At 39.7% G+C, this 21053-nt stretch overlaps 1 protein-coding gene across 3 annotated transcripts in view; it reads right to left on the bottom strand.

Moving 5' to 3' along the window:
- Window positions 1–3483: 3483 nt before the first annotated feature.
- ZCCHC7 (zinc finger CCHC-type containing 7) overlaps window positions 3484–21053 on the bottom strand; it is a 243653-nt gene continuing 226083 nt past the window's right edge. For all 3 annotated transcript variants that reach the window (XM_081236168.1, XM_081236167.1, XM_081236169.1), the window contains exons 7-9: window positions 14789–14884; window positions 8419–8536; window positions 3484–6022 (exon numbers count right to left, since the gene is read on the bottom strand). In XM_081236168.1, coding sequence (XP_081092294.1) covers window positions 5580–6022; window positions 8419–8536; window positions 14789–14884 — 657 coding nt within the window. In that variant the 3' untranslated portion in view covers window positions 3484–5579. The remainder of the gene's footprint in view (window positions 6023–8418; window positions 8537–14788; window positions 14885–21053) is intronic.

Genomic DNA, 21053 nt, shown 5'->3' with positions numbered 1-21053 from the left:
ACCACTAGGGAATCTCCACAAAGTGAGTATAGAGGGAACATAACATAATAAAGGCCACGTATGACAAGCCCACAGCTAACATCATACTCAACAGTGAAAACCTGAAAGCATCTCCTCTAAGATCAGGACAAAGACAAGGATGCCCACTCTCGCCACTTCTATTCAACATAGTACTAGAAGTCCTAGCCACAGCAGTTAGACAAGAAAAAGAAATAAAAGAAACCTAGATTGAAAAGGAAGAAGTAAAACTTGTTACTGTTTGCAGATGATATGATACTATACATAGAAAATCCTAACAATGCCACCAAAAAACTATCAGAACTACTAAATGAATTCAGTAAAGTTGTAAGATACAAATTAATATACAGAAATCTTTTGTGTTCCTATATGCTAACAATGAACTATCAGAAAGAGAAATTAAGAAAACAATCCCATTTAAAACTGTATCAAAAAGAATAAAATACCTAGGAATATATCTAACCAAGGAGGTAAAAGACTTGTACTTGGAAAACTCTGAGACACTGATAAAGGAAACTGAAGATGACACAAACAAATGGAAATATATACTGTGCTCATGGATCAGAAGAATATTGTTAAAATGACCATACTACCTAAGGCAATCTACAGATTGTAATCCCTATCAAAATACCAATGCCATTTTTCACAGAACTAGAACAAATAATTCTAAAATTTATATGGAAACACAAAAGACCCCAAATAGCCAAAACCATCTTGAGAAAGAACAACAAAGCTGGAGGTATCATGCTCACTGATTTCAAACTATACTGCAAAGCCACAGTGATCAAAACAGTACAGTACTGGCACAAAAAGAGACACATAGATCAATGGAACAGAGGAGTGCCCATAAATGAACCCACATTTACATGTTCAATTAATCTACGATAAAGGAGGCAAGAATATACAATGGGGAAAAGAAAGCCTGTTTAATAAACGGTGTTGGGAAAACTGAACAGCTACATGGAAAAGAATCAAACTGGACTACTTTCTCACACAATATACAAAAATAAACTCAAAATAGATTAAAGAGTTAAATATAAGACCTGAAACTGTAAAACTTCTAGAAGAAAACATAGGCAGCATGCTCTGTCATTTAGCCATATTTTTTTGGATGTCTTCTCAGTAAGGGAAACAAAAGCAAAAAATAAATAAGTGGGACTGCATCACTTTTGCACAGCAAAGGAAGCTATCAACAAAACAAAAAGGCCACCTACTGATTGGGAGAAGATATTTGTAAATGATATATTAGATAAGGGGTTATTATCTAAAATATAGAAAGAACTCATACAACTCAATATAAAAAAAAAAAACCCCGATTAAAAAATAGGCAGAGGCCCTGAATAGACATTTTTCCAAAGAAGACCTACAGATGGCCAACAGGCACATTAAAAGATGCTCAACATCACTAATCATTAGGGAAATGCAAATCAAGACCACAATGAGATATCACCTCACACCTGTCACAATAGCTATTATCAGAAAGATAAGAAATAACAAGTTGTTGAAAGGATGTGGGAAAAAAAGGAACTCTCATGCACTGTTGGTGGGAATGTAAATTGGTATAGCCCCTATGGAAAACAGCATGGAGTTTCCTTAAAAAATTGAAGATAGAACTACTATATGATCCAGCAATTCCACTTCTGGATATTTTTCTTTTTTTTTTTGGCTGCACCACGTGGCTTGTGGGATCTTAGTTCCTCTACCAGGGACTGAACCCAGGCCCTTGGCAGTGAACACAAGGGGTCCTAACCACTGGACCGTTAGGGAATTCCCCTCTTTGGATATTTTTCTAAAGAAAACAAAAACACTAATTTGAAAACACTAGGTTCAGTGCAGCATTATCTACAGGAGCCAAGGTATGGAAGCAACCTAAGTACCCATGAATAGACGAATGGATAAAGGTGTGATACACACACACACACACACACATACACACACACTGGAATATTACTCAACCATAAAAAAGAATGAAATCTTGACATTTGCAACAATACAGACTGACCTAGAGGGTTTCATGCTAAGTGAAATAAATGACAGAGGAAGATGAATACCATATGATTTCACATACATGTGGAATAAAAAACAAAACAAAGAAATAAGCATAACAAAGCATAAACAGACTCATAGAGAACTGGTGATTGTCAGAGGGGAGACAGGTGGGGGGAATGAATGAAATAGATAAGGGAGATTAAGAGGTACAAACTTCCAGCTATAAAATAAATAAATCACAGGGATGTAATATACACCGTAGGGAACACAGTCAATAATATTGTAATAACTTTGCATGGTGACAGACTGTAAGTAGACTTATCGTGGTGATAATTTTTTTTAAATTAATTTATTTATTTTTGCTGTGTTTATTAATTTATTTATTTTTGCTGTGTTGGGTCTTCGTTTCTGTGCGAGGGCTTTCTCTAGTTGTGGCAAGCGGGGGCCACTCTTCATCGCGGTGCGCAGGCCTCTCACTATCGCGGCCTCTCTTGTTGTGGAGCACAGGCTCCAGACGCACAGGCTCAGTAGTTGTGGCTCATGGGCCCAGTTGCTCCGCGGCATGTGGGATCCTCCCAGACCAGGGCTCGAACCCGTGTCCCCTGCATTAGCAGGCAGATTCTCAACCACTGCGCCACCAGGGAAGCCCAGTGGTGATAATTTTGTAATGTATAAAGTACTGAATCACTTTATACATTATGTTGTATACCTAAAGCTAATATAATTTGTAAGTCAATTATAATTCAATTTAAAAAAAGGTACAAACTTCCAGTTAAAAATGAGTCATGGGGATGAAATGTACAGTATGTTGAGTATAGTCAATAATATTGTAATAACTTTGTATGATGACAGATGGTAACTAGAAAAAAATTTTAAAAATATTTTTCCCCCTTAAAAAGAATATGTACTCCTTGTAGAACATAAAAATAAAGAGCTGATGATAAGTGCTGTTAATAGCATGGTTCTGAAATAATAGGCACTGCCAGTAGCATGGTCCATGAAAGCAAGGCTTTCCACTGAGAAAATGGGAGACGGTTTCTTTGTGCTCTATTCTAAGAATGCCAAACATGAATCAAGCTAGAACCCAGGAAAGGAGCTACTCAGGCTGTTTCTAATCAAAGTGGGACCAAAGGCAAAAGATGTTTAGAGTCTTCTCAATCTTAGCAACTATGTGGATCCTTATTGTTTGGGACATCTCCTTTTCTCTTAACCACATTTATCCATTTAAAGTCATATTTGATTGTCAAATCACTAAATATTTTTAACTCCCCATTTTTTTTTTTTTTTTTTTTTTTTGCGGTACGCGGGCCTCTCACTGTTGTGGCCTCTCCCATTGCGGAGCACAGGCTCCGGATGTGCAGGCTCAGCGGCCATGGCTCATGGGCCCAGCCACTCTGCGGCATATGGGATCTTCCTGGACCAGGGCACGAACCCGTGTCCCCTGCAGCGGCAGGCAGACTCTCAACCACTGCGCCACCAGGGAAGCCCTAAACTCCACATTCTTGTATGGAAAGTTAGTGTGCGAGTACACTGACCAACTGAACACTTGGTGTAAGAGCCAGGTGCCAAGGGCAATGAAGAGGAAATGGAGCGGAAGCTCCTCTTGTGCTTCGGTTCTTTCCTTATCATCCTAATGCCCCAAAGTGAAGTAGCTCAGCCTCCTTTCCTATCTGCATATAAATGCACGGACCTGAAGGGTAAATTATACCCCAGAACAAAATGTTTGTCTAATAAAAAAAAATAAAATTTGGGAGGAAAAAGAAGATAACGTGCAGAAACAAATAGAAGAAGAGCTTTGTTTCTTCCCTCCTCCAAACAATTTTCTAAGTATGAAAGGCAATCCCATTTCTGCCCTGAAAGCAGAGGTCCTCAGATCTGAAGGAATGCTAGTCACACCACATCAGTAGTAAGCCACACCTGTCCCAGGTTCTACTGAGAAATAATGCCAATTATCCCAAGGCTTACCACTCTGTGAAGCCATTTTTCACGGCTGCCACTTTTAGCAGGGTATTAAAAAACTGTGCCCACTTACCTTAGGGTCAGAACAATCCCAGTAGATGTTAGGAAGCCAACCACCAACACACAACGAACACTTGACACTTAGCTGAAAGCTGGGCAGCCACAGGGAAGGTGGTAAACTAAAGACAATAAGTCTGATTCTAGAGGAGAGATTCTCCCTTGCCCTCCAAAAGAAAAGAGAGCTAATCCTACCAGATATACAGCAGACTGTGTACTTCACAAAGAGTAAAACACAAATTTAAGATTCCAATTGTTGGAGAACATGGAGAAACATTTTGTGTCTCCATCTCATTTTATTCTGGCATAAAGCTAGTGCTTGGGCACAGTAAGGGCATTTGACTCCAGTTTATAGAGATTTTATAACTTTAGTCACTTGTCCAACCCAAGTACACCCTCTGTCACTACTCAGACTCTCATTGTCTTTTTACATAGTAGACAAATTTATTTACTCTATTTCAGACATTTTATTTTTCTTATTCTAACATTAGGCTCTGATAAGTACAAAAGGTTCACAAGTATAAAAATTTCTGTGTAACTCTGTGGTAGTTAAAAAACCCATGAGAACAAAACAATTTTTTTTTTTTTTTTTGTGGTATGCGGGCCTCTCACTGTTGTGGCCTCTCCCGTTGCGGAGCACAGGCTCCGGATGCGCAGGCTCAGCGGCCATGGCTCATGGGCCCAGCCACTCCGCGGCATGTGGGATCTTCCCGGACCGGGGCACGAACCTGTGTCCCCTGCATCGGCAGGCGGACTCTCAACCACTGCGCCACCAGGGAAGCCCCCAAAACAATTTTTTAAATTGGATGATATTCATCTTAAATATCTGAGGGACAGTCTTCCTCAAGTATGGCTGTAAAAATGGTAAAAACGATTTCCTTGTGATTAAGTTAAAATTTTTGATGACTCTTTTCACTTGTTTCAGGAAATCTGTTTCTCAACATTTACTCTGGATGGATTCCTTGCTTGTATTTTGCTCTAAAACCCAATTCCCTGTCTCTTCAGTGCTTCAATGACGACACCTTCATTTTCAGCCTGTGTATGATACCCTGACCAAAGTAAGATTCTGACACCACCTTCAGAAGCAAGAAAAGCCAGATTTAGATATATAGTTATTATCCTTTCCGATATTAAAAAAAAAAGGAATGCTGAAAAAGAATGATGAATTTTTCATATTAGCATTAATTTATCTTCTTGCAAGGATTTAATTTTCATACTCACACTGCATACATTTAATGAGCTTTTTTATTTTTTCAAAATATTAAAAAAAATTTTTTTGTGAAAAGATTAATTCTTCCTATCCCTAGGGTACTGAGTGAATAATGACGTCCTGGAACAGGGGAAGTCCGAGTTTATCTTTCTGTTTTCTCACCTAATAACCTGTTGGACACAGAGAACTGAGATCTCCAAGGACTTTGTTCAATAGCTCTAGGTATGGCTGAGATTAAAAAAACAAAAACAAAAACCTCATTTTATTTAATCATAGGTAATACAAATATCGCGAGGATGTTGTAGACATGAAGACCAAACACTGGGAAGCCAAATCAGAAGCTAACTCACAGCTTAGACTTTTTTTTCCTCTGCTTAATGAGAAATAAATTATCATTGCCATCATCCTCCAAACAGCTCTCCTTTTTCTTATGCCTGACCCTCCTGCCCTCTCTGGGCAGCCTGTCTTCTTTTGGCTTGTGGTAATGCAATGAGTGGTGAAAGGGCTTGTGAGGCTTCTGGGTTTTGACAGTGGCAGGAGAAGAGTGGACTCTGGGGCCCCTGGGGTAGTCCTCATCCACTTCATGACACCTGTCAGCCTTCCTGTGCTTCTCACGCTCTCTGCTGGTCCTGTTCATGGCTTCTTTTTGGGTTTCTTTCTTTTCTTGAGGCCACGTGTTACTTCTCCATGAGGCATGGTTCTTCCTCATATCACGGTGGGGCCTCTTATCTGCTGCTTCCATATGAGGCCTCTTGAACTGCCTTGGAAAGTCCCCATTCTTCTGGAGTTCTGGAAAATATAAAAGTATTTCTGCATATTCAGCAGCTCCATGCAGAGCTTTCATTGGTCTGTAAATAACTTAGCAGAGAGGGAATCCAGACATTTAAATGCATTAATGATATGACGTTCTAAAGAGCCCTTACTAAGGTAAAAAAATCACTCACTAAAAACTCAATGGTTGTAGTTCTATATTTCTAAACATGGAAAACATCCAGAAATCCAATGATACTTATTTTGTTCAATACAGTTTAACTAGATTCAACAAGGGAGACAGGGACCAGTGAGAGCAGTAATCATGTCAGCTTTGTGAAAAGTCATGTCTGACCAATTCAAGTTCCAGTGATAAAGAGACAGCCCTTGATGATAAGGTGAAGCAAGATGTATAATGTGGCCTTTTGACAGTTTCATATGACATTTCAATTATACTCTGAAGATAAAGTCTGGCCACAGTATTTATAGGTGGATGCCATACTGGACAGGAGATTATTCCTCCAGATTATTCCTCCAGAGTAGAGATCGCTGGCTTAGAGACTGAGTGTGCATATGTGCACACACTTGTGTATCTAAGAGGTTTAAGTGCCAGATCTGATGTGATATTTTATCAGGACTTGGCACTCTTACTATAAGCGTCTGATGGTAGTGATTCTGATGGGATAAGTGGGAGATGAGGTTACAGTGAGGGATGAAAACTAAGGTCAACAGAACCTTGAAAGATTAAAGAAGTCACCAATAAAAAAATGGGACAGAGTGCGAAGTAGTATACTTAGGGGACAAAAATGAATTCTAGAATATAGAGCAAAAGTAAGTATCAATAATTACTTATAGACTTCAGTATAAAGTTCAATATAATGAGTCTCAAAGTGGATCTGTGCCACAGAGTTGCTGACATAACTAATTAAAAAGGAGAACAAAGGGTATTTCCCTGATTATAAAAGTTATAAATGCTCATTAAAGAAAAGTTGGGAAATACAGAAAAGTACAGAGGAAATAACAGAGAAAGCACCCACAACCCTTTAATCCAGAGATGACATTTTGGTGCATTTCTTTGTAATCTTTTAAAAATTTAGTTGTCTAATCATTATCTTCTTGTACTATAATTTCTCTACATAGAGAGATAAAATATGCAAAATATGCAGAAGTTGAGAAGTAATTCCTCTACTCGCCTCCAAAATTACTATCTTCATTTTGAAAGGACCTGAACTCAGAGAGAGTCTGGAAGAGAATAATGTAAAGGCCAAGGGTCAACAATGTATGAGTTAACTTGAAAAATATGGAACTATTTGGTCCTGAAAGCAAAAAAAGTAACTTCGTAAACCACTGTGAAGCATACGGCAAGAAAGAAGAGTGGCAGAGAAAATAAGCCTAAATTATAAAATAATTTGGTGAGAAAGAACATTATGTTAGCAACAGCAAATAAAGAAATGGAAGGTGGCTGTGGATCTGGAGCTCTATTCATAATGGTGGCCAATAAAAAATGACTTCTCTGGGGAAGCTCCAGGAATCACCTGGCAGGGAAAGCTTTTCTTTGCTTGAAAAATACTAGAGATATAAAGAGGGAGAACATAATTATTTGTCGAAAAGAAAAATCTCAAAAGAAGCTTTAAAAACTCTGCATGCATAAATGGATATAAGTATTTTCTGGACATTTTCTAAAATGATCATTATGTGAGAAAAATGTTCACGGTGAATAGATTAAAACACAGGATTTTGGAAGTGGGTGCTTGATTTCTGGAGATCAAGAAAGTTCCAGTTTCGGGTTTCCCTGGTGGCGCAGTGGTTAAGAATCCATTTGCCAATGCAGGGGACACAGGTTTGAGCCCTGGGCCGGGAAGATCCCACATGCCGCGGAGCAACTAAGCCCGTGCACCACAACTACTGAGCCTGCACTCTAGACCCCACGAGCCACAACTACTGAAGCCCGCGCGCCTAGAGCCTAAGCTCTGCAACAGGAGAAGCCACGGCAATGAGAAGCCTGTGCACCGCAACAAAGAGTAGCCCCTAAGCCGCATAGCACAGGGAGATCAGCTCGGTGCTTTGTGACAGCCTGGAGGGGTGGGATAGGGAGGGTGGGAGGGAGACGCAAAAGGGAGGGGATATGGAAACATATGTATATGTATAACTGATTAAATTTGTTATTAAAAAAAAAAAAAAAAAGAGTAGCCCCTACTCGCCGCAACTAGAGAAAGCCCGCATGCAGCAACAAAGACCCAATGCAGCCAAAAATAAATAAATAAATAAATTTTAAAAAAAGAAAAGAAAAAAAGAAAGTTCCAGTCTCTATAGTAACTATTAAAAACATTTTCTGTCCTAACCAAAGGCCCACAAAGCAGTTTGCAAAGACAGTGCAAAAAAAGAAATTTAGGAACTATTGCAAAGGTGATTTAGTAAGAAATCTAGTAACATACCTTTCACTTTTCGTTTTATTCTCCGATCTCTCTCCCGGATTTCATATTTGTCATCATAGTAGTAGATGAATGGAGATGTTGGAAAGGTCTGGTTAAACATTCGTCTTTCCGTACATTCCTGCAAATTGTATTTGAAATTATGATGTCACGAGGTCACACTGTTCAGACAACTTTTTTTGTAAGATTATGGACCACTGTAATTAGTGATGAGCCCCCACTGCTGATACTCACACTGTGGCTGCAGGATGTGGTCTTGCTGGGACACTGGGAGGATCAGCCAAACACCCGATCGTGCTTACATGCTAGTCTTTCAGGCTTGGATTTTCTTCCTTTATTTCTTTACCTACAAAACCCTTCTTATCTTTTAAAAATCTTCCCTGCCAACCCTCTCCCCTAGCAATGCCTTGTTCCTCTGTTGGAGGGTTTATTTTATTTAAAATTATGTTTTATCAGCTCTTTGCTTGTCTGTCTCTTCTAACAGCCATCAAGTGTTTCTCCTTTTCTTCTTCTCTTCACATTTACACCCTCAATGTGGGGGTAAATTCTTAGCCCTTTACTCCTTTTCATCCACACAAGTAGTTTTTTGCAAGCTTATTTTAAGCCAACACTCACTGCTCACAAGGGCAGTGATTCTTATGGTGGGGAGCAGGGTGGTGGTGGGTTGTGCCTAGCTTGAAAATGTTCCTAGGTAATTCTGAAGGAAACCTCTCTTCTCTTTGCTCCCCCTACTCAAGAAGAGATCACTCCTCTCACTCACCCCAGGACAGCTCCCTACTCTCCTGACTCTGGCCTTCTGGTAGCTGCTACTTTCCAAATCCACATCCTTGGCCTGACCCATGTCCCATGTAGTAGGCGTTGTTTATCCTGGTCTGTGACACATATCCATTCAGCTTGTCTCAAACCAAATAATGTCTTTCATTTGAAAGAGGTTTCATTTTGGAACTTTCCGCTTCTGTCTTCTGCCATCTTGCCTAAAATTTATTATAAACGTTCAGTGCTTCTTAGCTAGGTACTGAAGAAAAATTAAACTACAAGTATCCCTGCTTTTAAAAAGTTTGCTTTATACCGCTTCACTTTTATGAAAGACCTGTTTTCACTAGCAGAAAGAAATATGAAGAGGATTTTCACCTTCACAAGAAAAGGTGAAAAGTGAAAATAGTGTTTAGCATTTGTTTTGCAGCAACCATTACAGAGACAGTGAGCACCTGGAGCAGTGAGAGTGGCACCACCAAGCTCCTCCCCCAGGAACTACATTCAGCATCTCGGCATCAAGCCGCCATAGCTTTGAACTGTGTCTGTGAGCATCTGTGCTTTATCTCCATTTATTTTTTGCATTTGTTAGAAAGATGTGTTGTAAGGTAACTGCTTCTTTGCTTTATAGCTACTTTGATTTAGGAAAGGTTTCACAGGAACGCTCTAATTTCAGATAATGGGGAAAATCTGTACCTCTCAGGAAGAAAGTATGTGAAATATCTGCATAGAATTTAGCTGATTTATCATAACTTTGTCATTATATACTCAACTTGTAATTCTTTTTTTTTTCTTAACATCTTTATTGGAGTATAATTGCTTTACAATGGTGTGTTAGTTTCTGCTTTATATCAAAGTGAATCAGCTATACATATACATACATCCCCATAACCCCTCCCTCTTGTGTCTCCCTCCCACCCTCCCTATCCCACCCCTCCAGGTGGTCACAAAGCACTGAGCTGATCTCCCTGTGCTATGTGGCTGCTTCCCACTAGCTATCTATCTTACCTTTGGTACTGTATATATGTCCATGCCTCTCTCTCACTTCACCCCAGCTTACCCTTCCCATTCCCTGTGTCCTCAAGTCCATTCTCTACGTCTGCGTCTTTATTCCTGTCCTGCCTCTAGGTTCTTCAGAACCATTTTTTTTTTTTTTAGATTCCATGTATATGTGTTAGCATACGGTATTTGTTTTTCTCTTTCTGACTTACTTTACTCTGTATGACAGGCTCTACGTCCACCCACCTCACTACAAATAACTCAATTTCGTTTCTTCTTATGGCTGAGTAATATTCCATTGTATATATGTACCACATCTTCTTTATCCATTCATCTGTTGTTGGACACTTAGGTTGCTTCCATGTCCTGGCTATTGTAAACAGAGCTGCAATAAACATCGTGGTACGTGACTCTTTTTGAATTATGGTTTTCTCAGGGTATATGCCTAGTAGTGGGATTGCTGGGTAGTATGGTAGTTCTATTTTTAGTTTTTTAAGGAACCTCCATACTGTTTTCCATAGTGGCTGTATCCATTTACATTTCCACCAACAGTGCAAGAGGTCAACTTGTAATTCTAAGATACCTGACCAAACTGGCCACCATACACTTAGAAACATAATTTGTAGATTTTAAAAACTAGGAGTCGGGCTTCCCTGGTGGCGCAACAGTTGAGAGTCCACCTGCCGATGCATGGGACATGGGTTCGTGCCCCGATCCAGGAAGATCCCACAGGCCGCGGAGCGGCTGGGCCCGTGAGCCATGGCCGCTGAGCCTGCGCATCCGGAGCCTGTGCTCCGCAACAGGAGAGGCCACAACAGTGAGAGGCCCGCGTACCGCAAAACAAAAACAAAAACAAAAACAAAAAACAAAAAAAACAAAAAAAAACTAGCAATCATTCTAAATATACACTTAAGTATAGAAAATAAAGTAATGGAAATCTGTACCTAACCATTTAGCTTTATCAAATCAACATTTACCCTTAATTTAGTTGTTTCCCCCTAAGCATTAACGATATAATTGAGATCCTCTGTCTAACTCTCCTTCCCACTTCCCATTCATCTCCTTCCTTTTCCAGAAGCTGCCATGGTCTTAAAGTTGGTGCCTTCCATTCTCATATTTTAATACTCTTACTATTAATAAATATTCCAATAAACAATAGTATAACTTTGAAGTGTTCAGATTTCACAAAAATGGTAACATTCTGTAAATATTTTGAAGTATTTTTAGGTTATAATAGATTCACAGACTAAGGTGAGTGGTGTTCTTTGGATTATCTATCTGAATAAAGGTTTGGTAACACTTGACTACAAACCTACCTGGGTCTGGTATATTTTGGTGGGGAGAATTCTGATTATTAATTCAGTTTCTTTAGTGGTATTGGTTCATGTAAGTTTGTTCTTCTTCAATCATTTTGATTAATTTATATTTTTGCAGAGAATTACTTATTTTATCTGCATTTTCAGATTTAACATTGAACTTTATTTTTTGTTTGTTTGTTTTTTGGCCACGCAACATGCAGTATCTTAGTTCCCCCATCAGGGATCAAACCTCTGCCCCCTGCAGTGGAAGCACAGAGTTTTAACCACTGGACAGCCAGGGAAGTCCCTAACATTGAACTTTATGAAGTTTATACAGTATTCTTTAAGTAAAAAATTATACTGTATTTTAAGCTATTTACACTTTTTCACTCATTGCTTATTTGTATCTTTTCCTTTTCTTTGAGCAGTTTTTCCAGAAGTCTCTTTTCTTTTGAAAAGAAAATGTTTTCAAAGAACGAGCTTTTGGTTTTGATGATGCTATTAATCATGTTTTCTATTTCAGTAATTTTGGTTCTTATCTTTATAATTTCCTTCTTCCAACTATCTTAAGATTTAACTTGTTGTTGAGTTTCTGGATCTTTTTGGGCTCTTTTGGGTATTGAAAGTTATAAGGCAAACCTATAGGGTAACATAAAGAATTGCTTTTATAAATCACTATCCATGGTGGCACCAAGTTTCCAGAAGAAAGGATACCCATAAAAGATTTGGGTCTAAGATTCTACTATGGTTTGAATGTTTGTGTATCCCCCCACCCAATTCATGTGTTGAAATCTAAACCCCAAGGTGATGGTATTAGGAGGTGGACCCTTTGGGAGGTGATTAGATCACAAGGGTGGAACTCTTGTAAAAGAGACCCCACAGAGCTCTCTAGCCTCTTCCACCATGTGAGGACACAGCAAGAAAGTGCCATCTATGAGGAAGCGGCCCTCACAAGACACTGATTCTGCACCATGGTTGTGGTGAGAAATAAATTCCTGTTGTTTATAAGCCACTCAGTCTATGGTAGTTTGTTTATAGCAGCCTGAATAGACTAAGACAGATTCTATAGAATCTTAAGAGCAAATTACAATTACAAAAAGGTACTAGAGCTCTTGATATACTTCCAGCGCCCCACTCATCCTGGAGTAGTCTCTTTACATGGTGAGTACTGTTTTCTATTGCAGTTTGCCTCATATGGAGCTGCTTATGATTGTCCCTGCCTCCCCAGTTAGAGGAAGTGGAATTAGAGAAGGGCGATGCCACATTCCCCTTAGAGTATCTTTCACATGAAGAAGCTATTTATCAACATCTATAGAGCTGAAGTTCTGAAACTGAAGGGGAGGGGCCCTCAGACAGCTCTAAGTACCTGCCCAGTCTCCTATTTGGATCCTATACAGTCTAGACTGATGTGGCTCTACAGAGCTATACAGTACTATAAACACTTTCCAAAGCTAAATGTAAATTATATTTTGATTATCCACATCACTGGTCCCCTCCATTAGCACAGACAATTGATAGTTGGCTATATAAATTATCTACTATTCTGGATTAGCCACACCACTGATCTTCTTCATTAGTGTGGATAATCTAGAGTTCTTCATCTATGGCAGCAATGAGGCTGCCAAATTTGCTTTATGGTAAATTAAAAATTATCTAAATCTAGATTTCAGGGATAAGTTCCAAATGCTTTTAATATATTTCCTATCTACATTAACAGGAGTGACACTAGTAAGCAGTATGTGTCCAACTCTAATTGTTTTTCCTTAACTGAACAAACATAAATGCTAAAATTATACACTTTTGCTTTAAAGAGGTAAGCAAGCATAAATTGTACATCTGTGTGATTCGTGTGGCAGTGGACTGCTTCTGTGAATATGTTCGCTAAACAACATCTGAGTTTTGGCAACAAGGAGGAATACACAGAGCAGTAAAAGATCTAGAGATGATAATTTTGCAAAAAAAAGGTATTCTCAAACTAGCTTTTCAGTGTGAGTTCTATAGAAGTGAGGTAATTATACTGCAAGGTCCCTCCGTCTGTATCCCCATACTGTGGATCTGATCACATGGGAAATACCAAATCAGTGCTGAGAGCTCTCCCTGTACAACTTCTTTGCTTTGGAAATAAAGAAAGTGGAGACCAGGGAGAAAAAGTGTGTTGTTTTAAGTCACATGGTTAAGTCAGTAGTAGAGCAAAAATTAAAACTGAGGATCAGAGCTCCATCCTCTCTTTCATATTCTATCCCTTCACTCCATGGTCCTGCTGTCCCAATGCGGAAGAAAAACTCCATCTGTTGATGGACTCTGTCCCACACTTTTTCTTCTCCAGACTTTTTGTCTCTCCCCATATCGTAGAGCTCTGTCCCCAAGGTCTGCACTGGTGAAGTGTCATGGTCAGAACTCAACACGTGACCTGCAATACCATTCCATCCTACTGCTCACACCTCTATCCATTTTGTAGACTCCCTACCTCTGCGTGCTTTCTACCTCCTCTCATCAGATCTGACTTGATATTAGTATATTTTGGTTTCTAGGCTATTAGAAACCTATCTGGAGACTGGGAGTGTATTTCTCCATACAGATTTTCTACTTCTTGTGCCACTGCCTTTCCTCCTCTGTCTCAAGATTCCCAGAACGTATGGGCTGTGAGTCTATTCTTATTGCATCCTGTCTGTGGGATGAGCTGTTGCTGTTTCATGCTTAATGAGATAACTGGCTAGGAGACTCACTCCCACCTCACAGCAGCAAGTTTCTGCTTTGACACCTCAGTATCTAGAACACACAAAGTTTGGCCCTTTCAGTTAGGGTTAGGAAATATGCAGGTTGGATAGGGAATTGGGGCATTTGTGGGGTAGACAGGATGGATGATGATGCAGCACCTCTGTCTTTCCACTAGCGAGTGTCAGGGTTTGCATGTGAATTGTAAAGATTTAACTGAACACAGTACCGGGGAAAACCAGAGATACTGGAGAACTATATAGAAAATCTAAAAATAACGATTTGGCTGGGTCAAAGTACTAGTAATCCTAAGAACTCGTGAGAACTGTAACCATTCTATTGACTACTATTATTTGTCTGAATGATTCTATGAGCTGTATTTGTTTTAGACTAACATGCATGTATACTTAAAACATTTACAAGAATGTGCTCTGACAGATCTGTTACTCTGGTAGGGATAGGAGAAGTAAATCAGTTGAAAATATGTTAAGTCTTAATTCAAGATATTAGTTTATAAAAGAAATGTGTTCAGAATTACTCGGGCTCATCTTTCAGCAACCACTCCTGAACAACACAATGCTTTATGCCCAGATTCCACTTAAACTTACGTGTCCGTAATGGCCTTCTTGCCCGCAGTTGTAGCAATACACTAAGGCTGATTGTCCAGAAGGGGTCTTTGGCTTTTTGGGTGGTCCAGGTTTGGTCTGCAACATGAATATTTGTGAAGATTTAGTGAATGTCAGAAGAAAATTAAAACCTCGTTCTTTCCAAAAGAACTTTAAAAAAACATATATCCTCAAGGTTTTTATTTATTTATTTTTGGCTGCATTGGGTCTTCGTTGCTGTGCACTGTCTTTTCTCTTGTTGCGGCGAGCAGGGGCCACTCCTCGTTGCAGTGCGCGGGCCTCTCCTGTTGCAGAGCACGGGCTCTAGGCGCGTGGGCTTCAGTAGTTGTGGCGTGCCGGCTTCAGTAGTTTTGGCTCACAGGCTCTAGAGCACAGGCTCAAGTAGCTGTGGCGCACAGGCTTTGTTGCTCTGCGGCATGTGGGATCTTCCCGGACCAGGGCTCGAACCTGTGTCCCCTGCCTTGGCAGGTGGATTCTTAACCACTGTGCCACCAGGGAAGTCCCAGGAGGCAGTATTTCTAAGGAATCGCTTACCTAACAGAAGTTATTGGGACTTCCCTGGTAGCGCAGTGGGTAAGAATCCGCCTGCTAAGGCAGGGGACACGGATTCGAGCCCTGATCCGGGAAGATCCCACATGCCACAGAGCAACTAAGCCTGTGCGTCACAGCTACTTGAGCATGTGCTCTAGAGCCCGTGAGCCACAACTGAGCCCGCATGGCACAACTACTGAAGCCCACGTGCCCTAGAGCCCGTGTGCCACAACTACTGATCCTAAGTGCCACAACTACTGAAGCCCATGTGCTCTAGGGCCCACGTGCTGCAACTACTGAGCCCGCACACCTAGAGCTTGTGTTCTGCAACAAGAGAAGCCACCACAATGAGAAGCCCGTGCACTGCAACAAAGAGTACCCCTGCTTGCCACAACTAGAGAAAGCCTGCGTGCAGGAACAAACTGCGTGCAGGAACAAAGACCCAATGCAGCCAAAAAAAATAAATAAATAAAAATAAATAAATAAATAAAATTGAAAGAAGAAAAGAAATACTGCCTCCTACAGTTTAGTGTGGAGACCCCACATTCACATGGTTCTGTGTATTGAAGTGTGTAACATGAGAACAATTCTTTTACTCTTAACATCAACATGTGCTTTCCTCACCTTCCTCACTCCTCATTCCATTCCGCATTGTGCCCAATACTGTGTTACGTATTAGGTATCTCAGAGGAGAATAAAAGACCAGTAGAACATGACAGACATAAAAATAGGTAACGACAGCAATGTAAGCACAGTGATAGAAGCGTGTACAAGGTATTAATGGAGTGCCAAGGGGGACCAATCATTGGATGGGTAAGGAACTCAGGTAAAGCTTCCCTTGAAATATAAAAAATTTAAATTTACTCTAAAAGAATTAGGTGTAAATCAAATGGAAAATTTTAGGTAAAGGGTAAAGAGAAATTAGGATGCTTTTCAGGTTTCTAACTTGGGTAAACTGGTGAGCAGTAGTGTCAACAACTGATTCAGAAAAGGTAGGAAAAGAAGGCAGAGTCAATTTAGAGGGAAAGATAATGAAGTCTTTTTTGGATGCTGAGTACCTAGGTGGAGATAGATGTCCACCAGGCAGTTATCTGTGTAAGATAAAGCTTAGAAAACACATCTGTGCTGAAGATTAGATCTGAAAGTAAGCTGCATTAATAGAGGAGACTGAAATGACCAGAGTGGACACTATCGCCATAGCCAGATGAGCAGCAGTGAGCTAAAGATGGAACCCTGGGAACAACAACACATGAGGGGCAGGCAGAAAAGCCTGTGAAAGAGACAGAGAAGGAGAGGTTAAAGAACGCAGAGCCACAGAGAACAGTCATAGACCTTAGAGTAGTTTCAAGATGGATGAACTGATCTACGATGTCAAATACAGCAGAGAAGCCTAGTGAGATTAGGGCTGGGAAACACCCTTAGATTTCGCACTGTTCATGGATAACTTTATTGTGAGAATTTTGTAATCAGTAAGAAGGTAGAAAGAGTAGAAAGCAATAGGTTGAAGAGTGAAGGAGATGCATTCAAAGGTGGTAGAACTATAAAGAAGAGCAAGGAAATGATTACCCACAAAAGCTAGGACAGTGGCTACTTCCTGTGGGGAGAGAATAGAGCACAGAGGGTCTCAGGGTAGCTGCAGTTTTCTATTTTTGAACATAGTGGTGTCATATAACTTAAGTGTGTTATATAACTAATTTATTAAATTGTACACATATGTTTGATGCACTTTTCACTAGGTATATTACATTTCATAACAAGAAATGTTTTAAAAAATGAATGGAAGTTGAAGAAAAGTAGACAGTAGGTATATATTATTTTAAGAAGCATGAGTAAGAAGGGGCAAAATAAGATCAGTCAGTACCTAGGAGGAGGATTTGGTGGAGTTTGTTATTAGAATGGGAGAGACCTGAACATGTGAGAAAGCTAACAGAGGTGGAGAAGTTGAAAACACAGAGAAAGGATGCATAGAGCAAAACTCCTGACGTGGCACGGGCTTTAAACAGGAGGAGAAAAAACTAATTCCCCCCATATTTTTTGGAGATTGGAAGGTTGAGAATAAACTTGGATAAGTTTATTTCTTATATTCTTTATTGGGTGTCTACAAAGAGGGCCAACTAACTGGTCTGTCAACTGATTTTGTTGTTATTTAATGTGGCAAATAGGTGGTCTGTGGGATGTTTTATTTTCTTGATACAGGAAAATAATCTATAGGTTATAAAAATAACCTCCTTCAAACAACTTTACTTTTAGCTCCATTTCCTAAATTGAAAAACTGGAGGATGACAGTAACCTGAAAGATGTTTTCTAATGAAAATACAAAATGGAATTTACAACCTCAGCTATTACCAATTGGGATATAATCAAAAACACAGTCAACAAATGTCTTATATTCTCTAATAAAAAACGTGGGTCATGAATTAAGACTAGCTAAAAGTGATTAAATACAGTTTTTAAAAAAATTATTTAGTCTATTTATTTATTTATGGCTGCATTGGGTCTTCATTGCTGTGCATGGGCTTTTTCTAGGTGTGGCGAGCGGGGGCTACTCTTCATTGTAGTGCACGGGCTTCTCATTGCGGTGGCTTCTCTTGTTGCGGAGCACAGGCTCTAGGCACACGGGCTTCAGTAGTTGTGGCACGCGGGCTTCAGTAGTTGTGGTGCACAGGCTTGGTTGCTCCCTGGCATGTGGGATCTTCCCAGACCAGGTTCAAACCCATGTTCCCTGCACTGGCAGGCAGATTCTTAACCACTGCGCCACCAGGGAAGTCCCTTAAATACAGTTTTAACAGGTATGCACATAAGCATGTGAACTCGTGCAGCAGTTTACAAATTTGTTCAGGTAGTAGAGCACCGGGAAGACATGAAATTCCTAAGCAGAAATAATTTTTCCATCTAAAAGATAACTATATTATTTGATGTGATACAAAATTGCAACCATGAGCATATGTGATTTAAGAGAAAGAAATAAAACCAAAAGAGGTGGTACCATGGATGTGAAGGTAGAACAGATAATGTTTCAAGGAAGAAGTTGTCAAAAGCTACTGGTGAATCAAATACAATGAAGACTACAAAATCCATTGGACTTAACAGCCAGGAAGTTGTTGGCAACTGGAAACTGGTGTGAGCAGTTTCATTTGAGAGGCAGAGGCACAAGCCAGATTGTAAGGGGTTTATTGCAAGTAGAAAGATGCTAAAGAACATTACATAGATGACTTTTTCAAGAAACCACACTGTGTATGGGAGAAAGGAAGGGGACAAGTAGAGCAAAATGTAAGTCCAAGGATGCCTCCATTAGTGACAATTACCAGAGTGCTGGGCACATGGCATGAGCATCTATATACATTCTTTCACTAATCTATTCAAAAAATAATTATTGAGTACCTAATACATGCCAGATACTGTTCTAAGATTAGCTAATTGAGAAGTGAGCAAGACAAAAATCGTTGCTCACATTTCCAGTGGTGAAAGACAGATGAACAAAACCAACAATACACACGCACACACACACACACACACACGGACAGTATCAGATAGTAATAAATGGTATGAAGGCAATTAAAACAGTTATATAAATGAGTCACTGGTGGTGACTCAGATTGACTTTGGGGGAAACTCTCACTGGGAAGGTCATTTCTTATAACAAAAAACCCCCTAGTATGTGATCACTGGGGAAACAGCATTCTGGGCATCAGGCATGGGGAACAGGTAGTGCAAAGCCCTGAGGTGAGCATAAGCTTGCTATATTTGAGTATCTGAAAAATATCTATAACTTGGAAGTGCAGTCGGTGAAGGAAGACCGGGAGAAAAGGAGGTTCTAAAGGTGAAGAGGGACCAGTTCATAAATAAGGGTGAAGAGTGCTGGATTTACTTTATGTGGCATAGGAAGCTAGCGTGAAGCTAATGGTATGGGCTCAACAACTAACTGGCAACTGTTAGCAGAGAGTATAACCAATGAAAGAATAATCCACCGCCCAAATTAAACACATTCTCTGAAAAACTTACCTATGTTTAAAAGTTTCTCTACTTATGTTTGTGCGAATACATGACAATTTATCTCTGAGCCCAGAGTTCTAGATTGATTCATGAGTAGGAAAATACGCTCACTTATGTTTAGTCCATGGAATAAGAGTTCCATTGGTTCAAATCTTATGCAAAAGGACAAGATGAATCAGGAAGTAATTATGAGGGGAGCTGATGAGAACTAAATTAGCAGGGATATCCAGACATTGGAACTTGACTGGCACGGATAGAAGTTGGGACTTCCTCACAGGAGGGGCCACCTGTACCCCTACGGCACTTCTGGTTTCTCCTTGGGAGCACAGAACACAAGGATAGTCACACTACTACACAGCTCTTCAGTGGTTCATTCCTATCACCTCTCAGAGTAAAGGCCACAGTGCTCCTGATCCTCCTTTCCCTAGTTCACCCTCTAGTATACTAAACTGGTTATTTATTATGTTTACCGTCTGCTTCCCCATTTCTAGAATGCGAGGTGCATGAGGGCAGGGATCTTCATCTAATCCACTATGCATCCCTATGCCCAAAATCTAGAGTAAGTGTGCAAACTATGGCTGGCAGGTCAAATCTGGCCTCCTGCCTGTTTTGTATGGTCTATAAGGTAAGAATGATTTTAACATTTTAAAATGGCTTAAGAATTTTAAAAAAGAATGTTTTGTAATATGTGAAAATTATATACAATTCAAAATTCAGTGTCCATAAATTATTGGAACACAGCCAGGCTGCTTTTTATGCCACAGGGATCAAGTTATGACAGAGACCATTGACTGGCCTGCCAAGCTAAAATATTTACTATCTGGCTCTTTACAAAAAAAGTTTGCCAACACCTGACCTACAGCATAGTAAGTGCTCAATAAATAGGTGGTGAATGAGTAGATGTTACAGCCTCTAAAATTTTAGAGTGAAAATGAACTATGCAGCCAATAAAAGTATTTAAAGTAGATATGAATAAGGAAAGTCTTTGCTACTGATTGAGGATACAGAGCAAAAGCTTTAGAGAATTTCTCTCAATTTAATTATTTTATTGCCTAAGTTTGAGGAAATTACAAGTAGTACTAAATGCTGTTCCATCTGTCTGTAGCACTCTTCCCCCAGATAAATATGGTAAGCTCCTTCACTTCCTTCAAGTCTTGGCTCAAATGTCATTTTCTTAGTAAGGCCCTCCTGACCACCCTATTTAACGTTGCTAGCTCCCTCCAATTGGTGTTCCCTGTGCTGCTTCACTACCCTCCCTCCCTTCCTTTTTTTAAAACTCCACGGCACTTACTACATCTGACATACTGTATATTTTACTTGTTTGTTTTGTCTATCCCCCAACATGAAGGGATTCTGTCTGTTTTTTTGTTCAGTGCTGTACCCCAGATCCTAGAACAGGCCTAGGCATATAGTAGGAGTTCAGCAAATATTAATGAATGAATAATCAGGTAATGCGTATATAAAGTGCATGGCCCATAGTAAGCATCCAACACATTTTAGTTATTGTTAATAATTTGGATACTTTGGGAAATTATATCAATTTTTATGTCATTAAGGGACAATGTATAAAATTATGCTTTGATATATTAAAAAGGCTGAATAAATTAATACAGCTTCCTAAGCATCTCTCATACTTTACCTTGAGAATTAGCTATGTACTCTGGCAGAACCAGGAAGGAATTAGTAATACAAAGAGAACAGGAATCAGTCTTATAGTACCAGT

Source organism: Mesoplodon bidens, assembly GCF_964165515.1.
Source record: "Mesoplodon bidens genome assembly, chromosome: 6".
Taxonomy (NCBI): domain Eukaryota; kingdom Metazoa; phylum Chordata; class Mammalia; order Artiodactyla; family Ziphiidae; genus Mesoplodon; species Mesoplodon bidens.
Note: the sequence above shows the minus strand (reverse complement) of the source record. Positions and strands in the feature narration are given on the sequence as shown.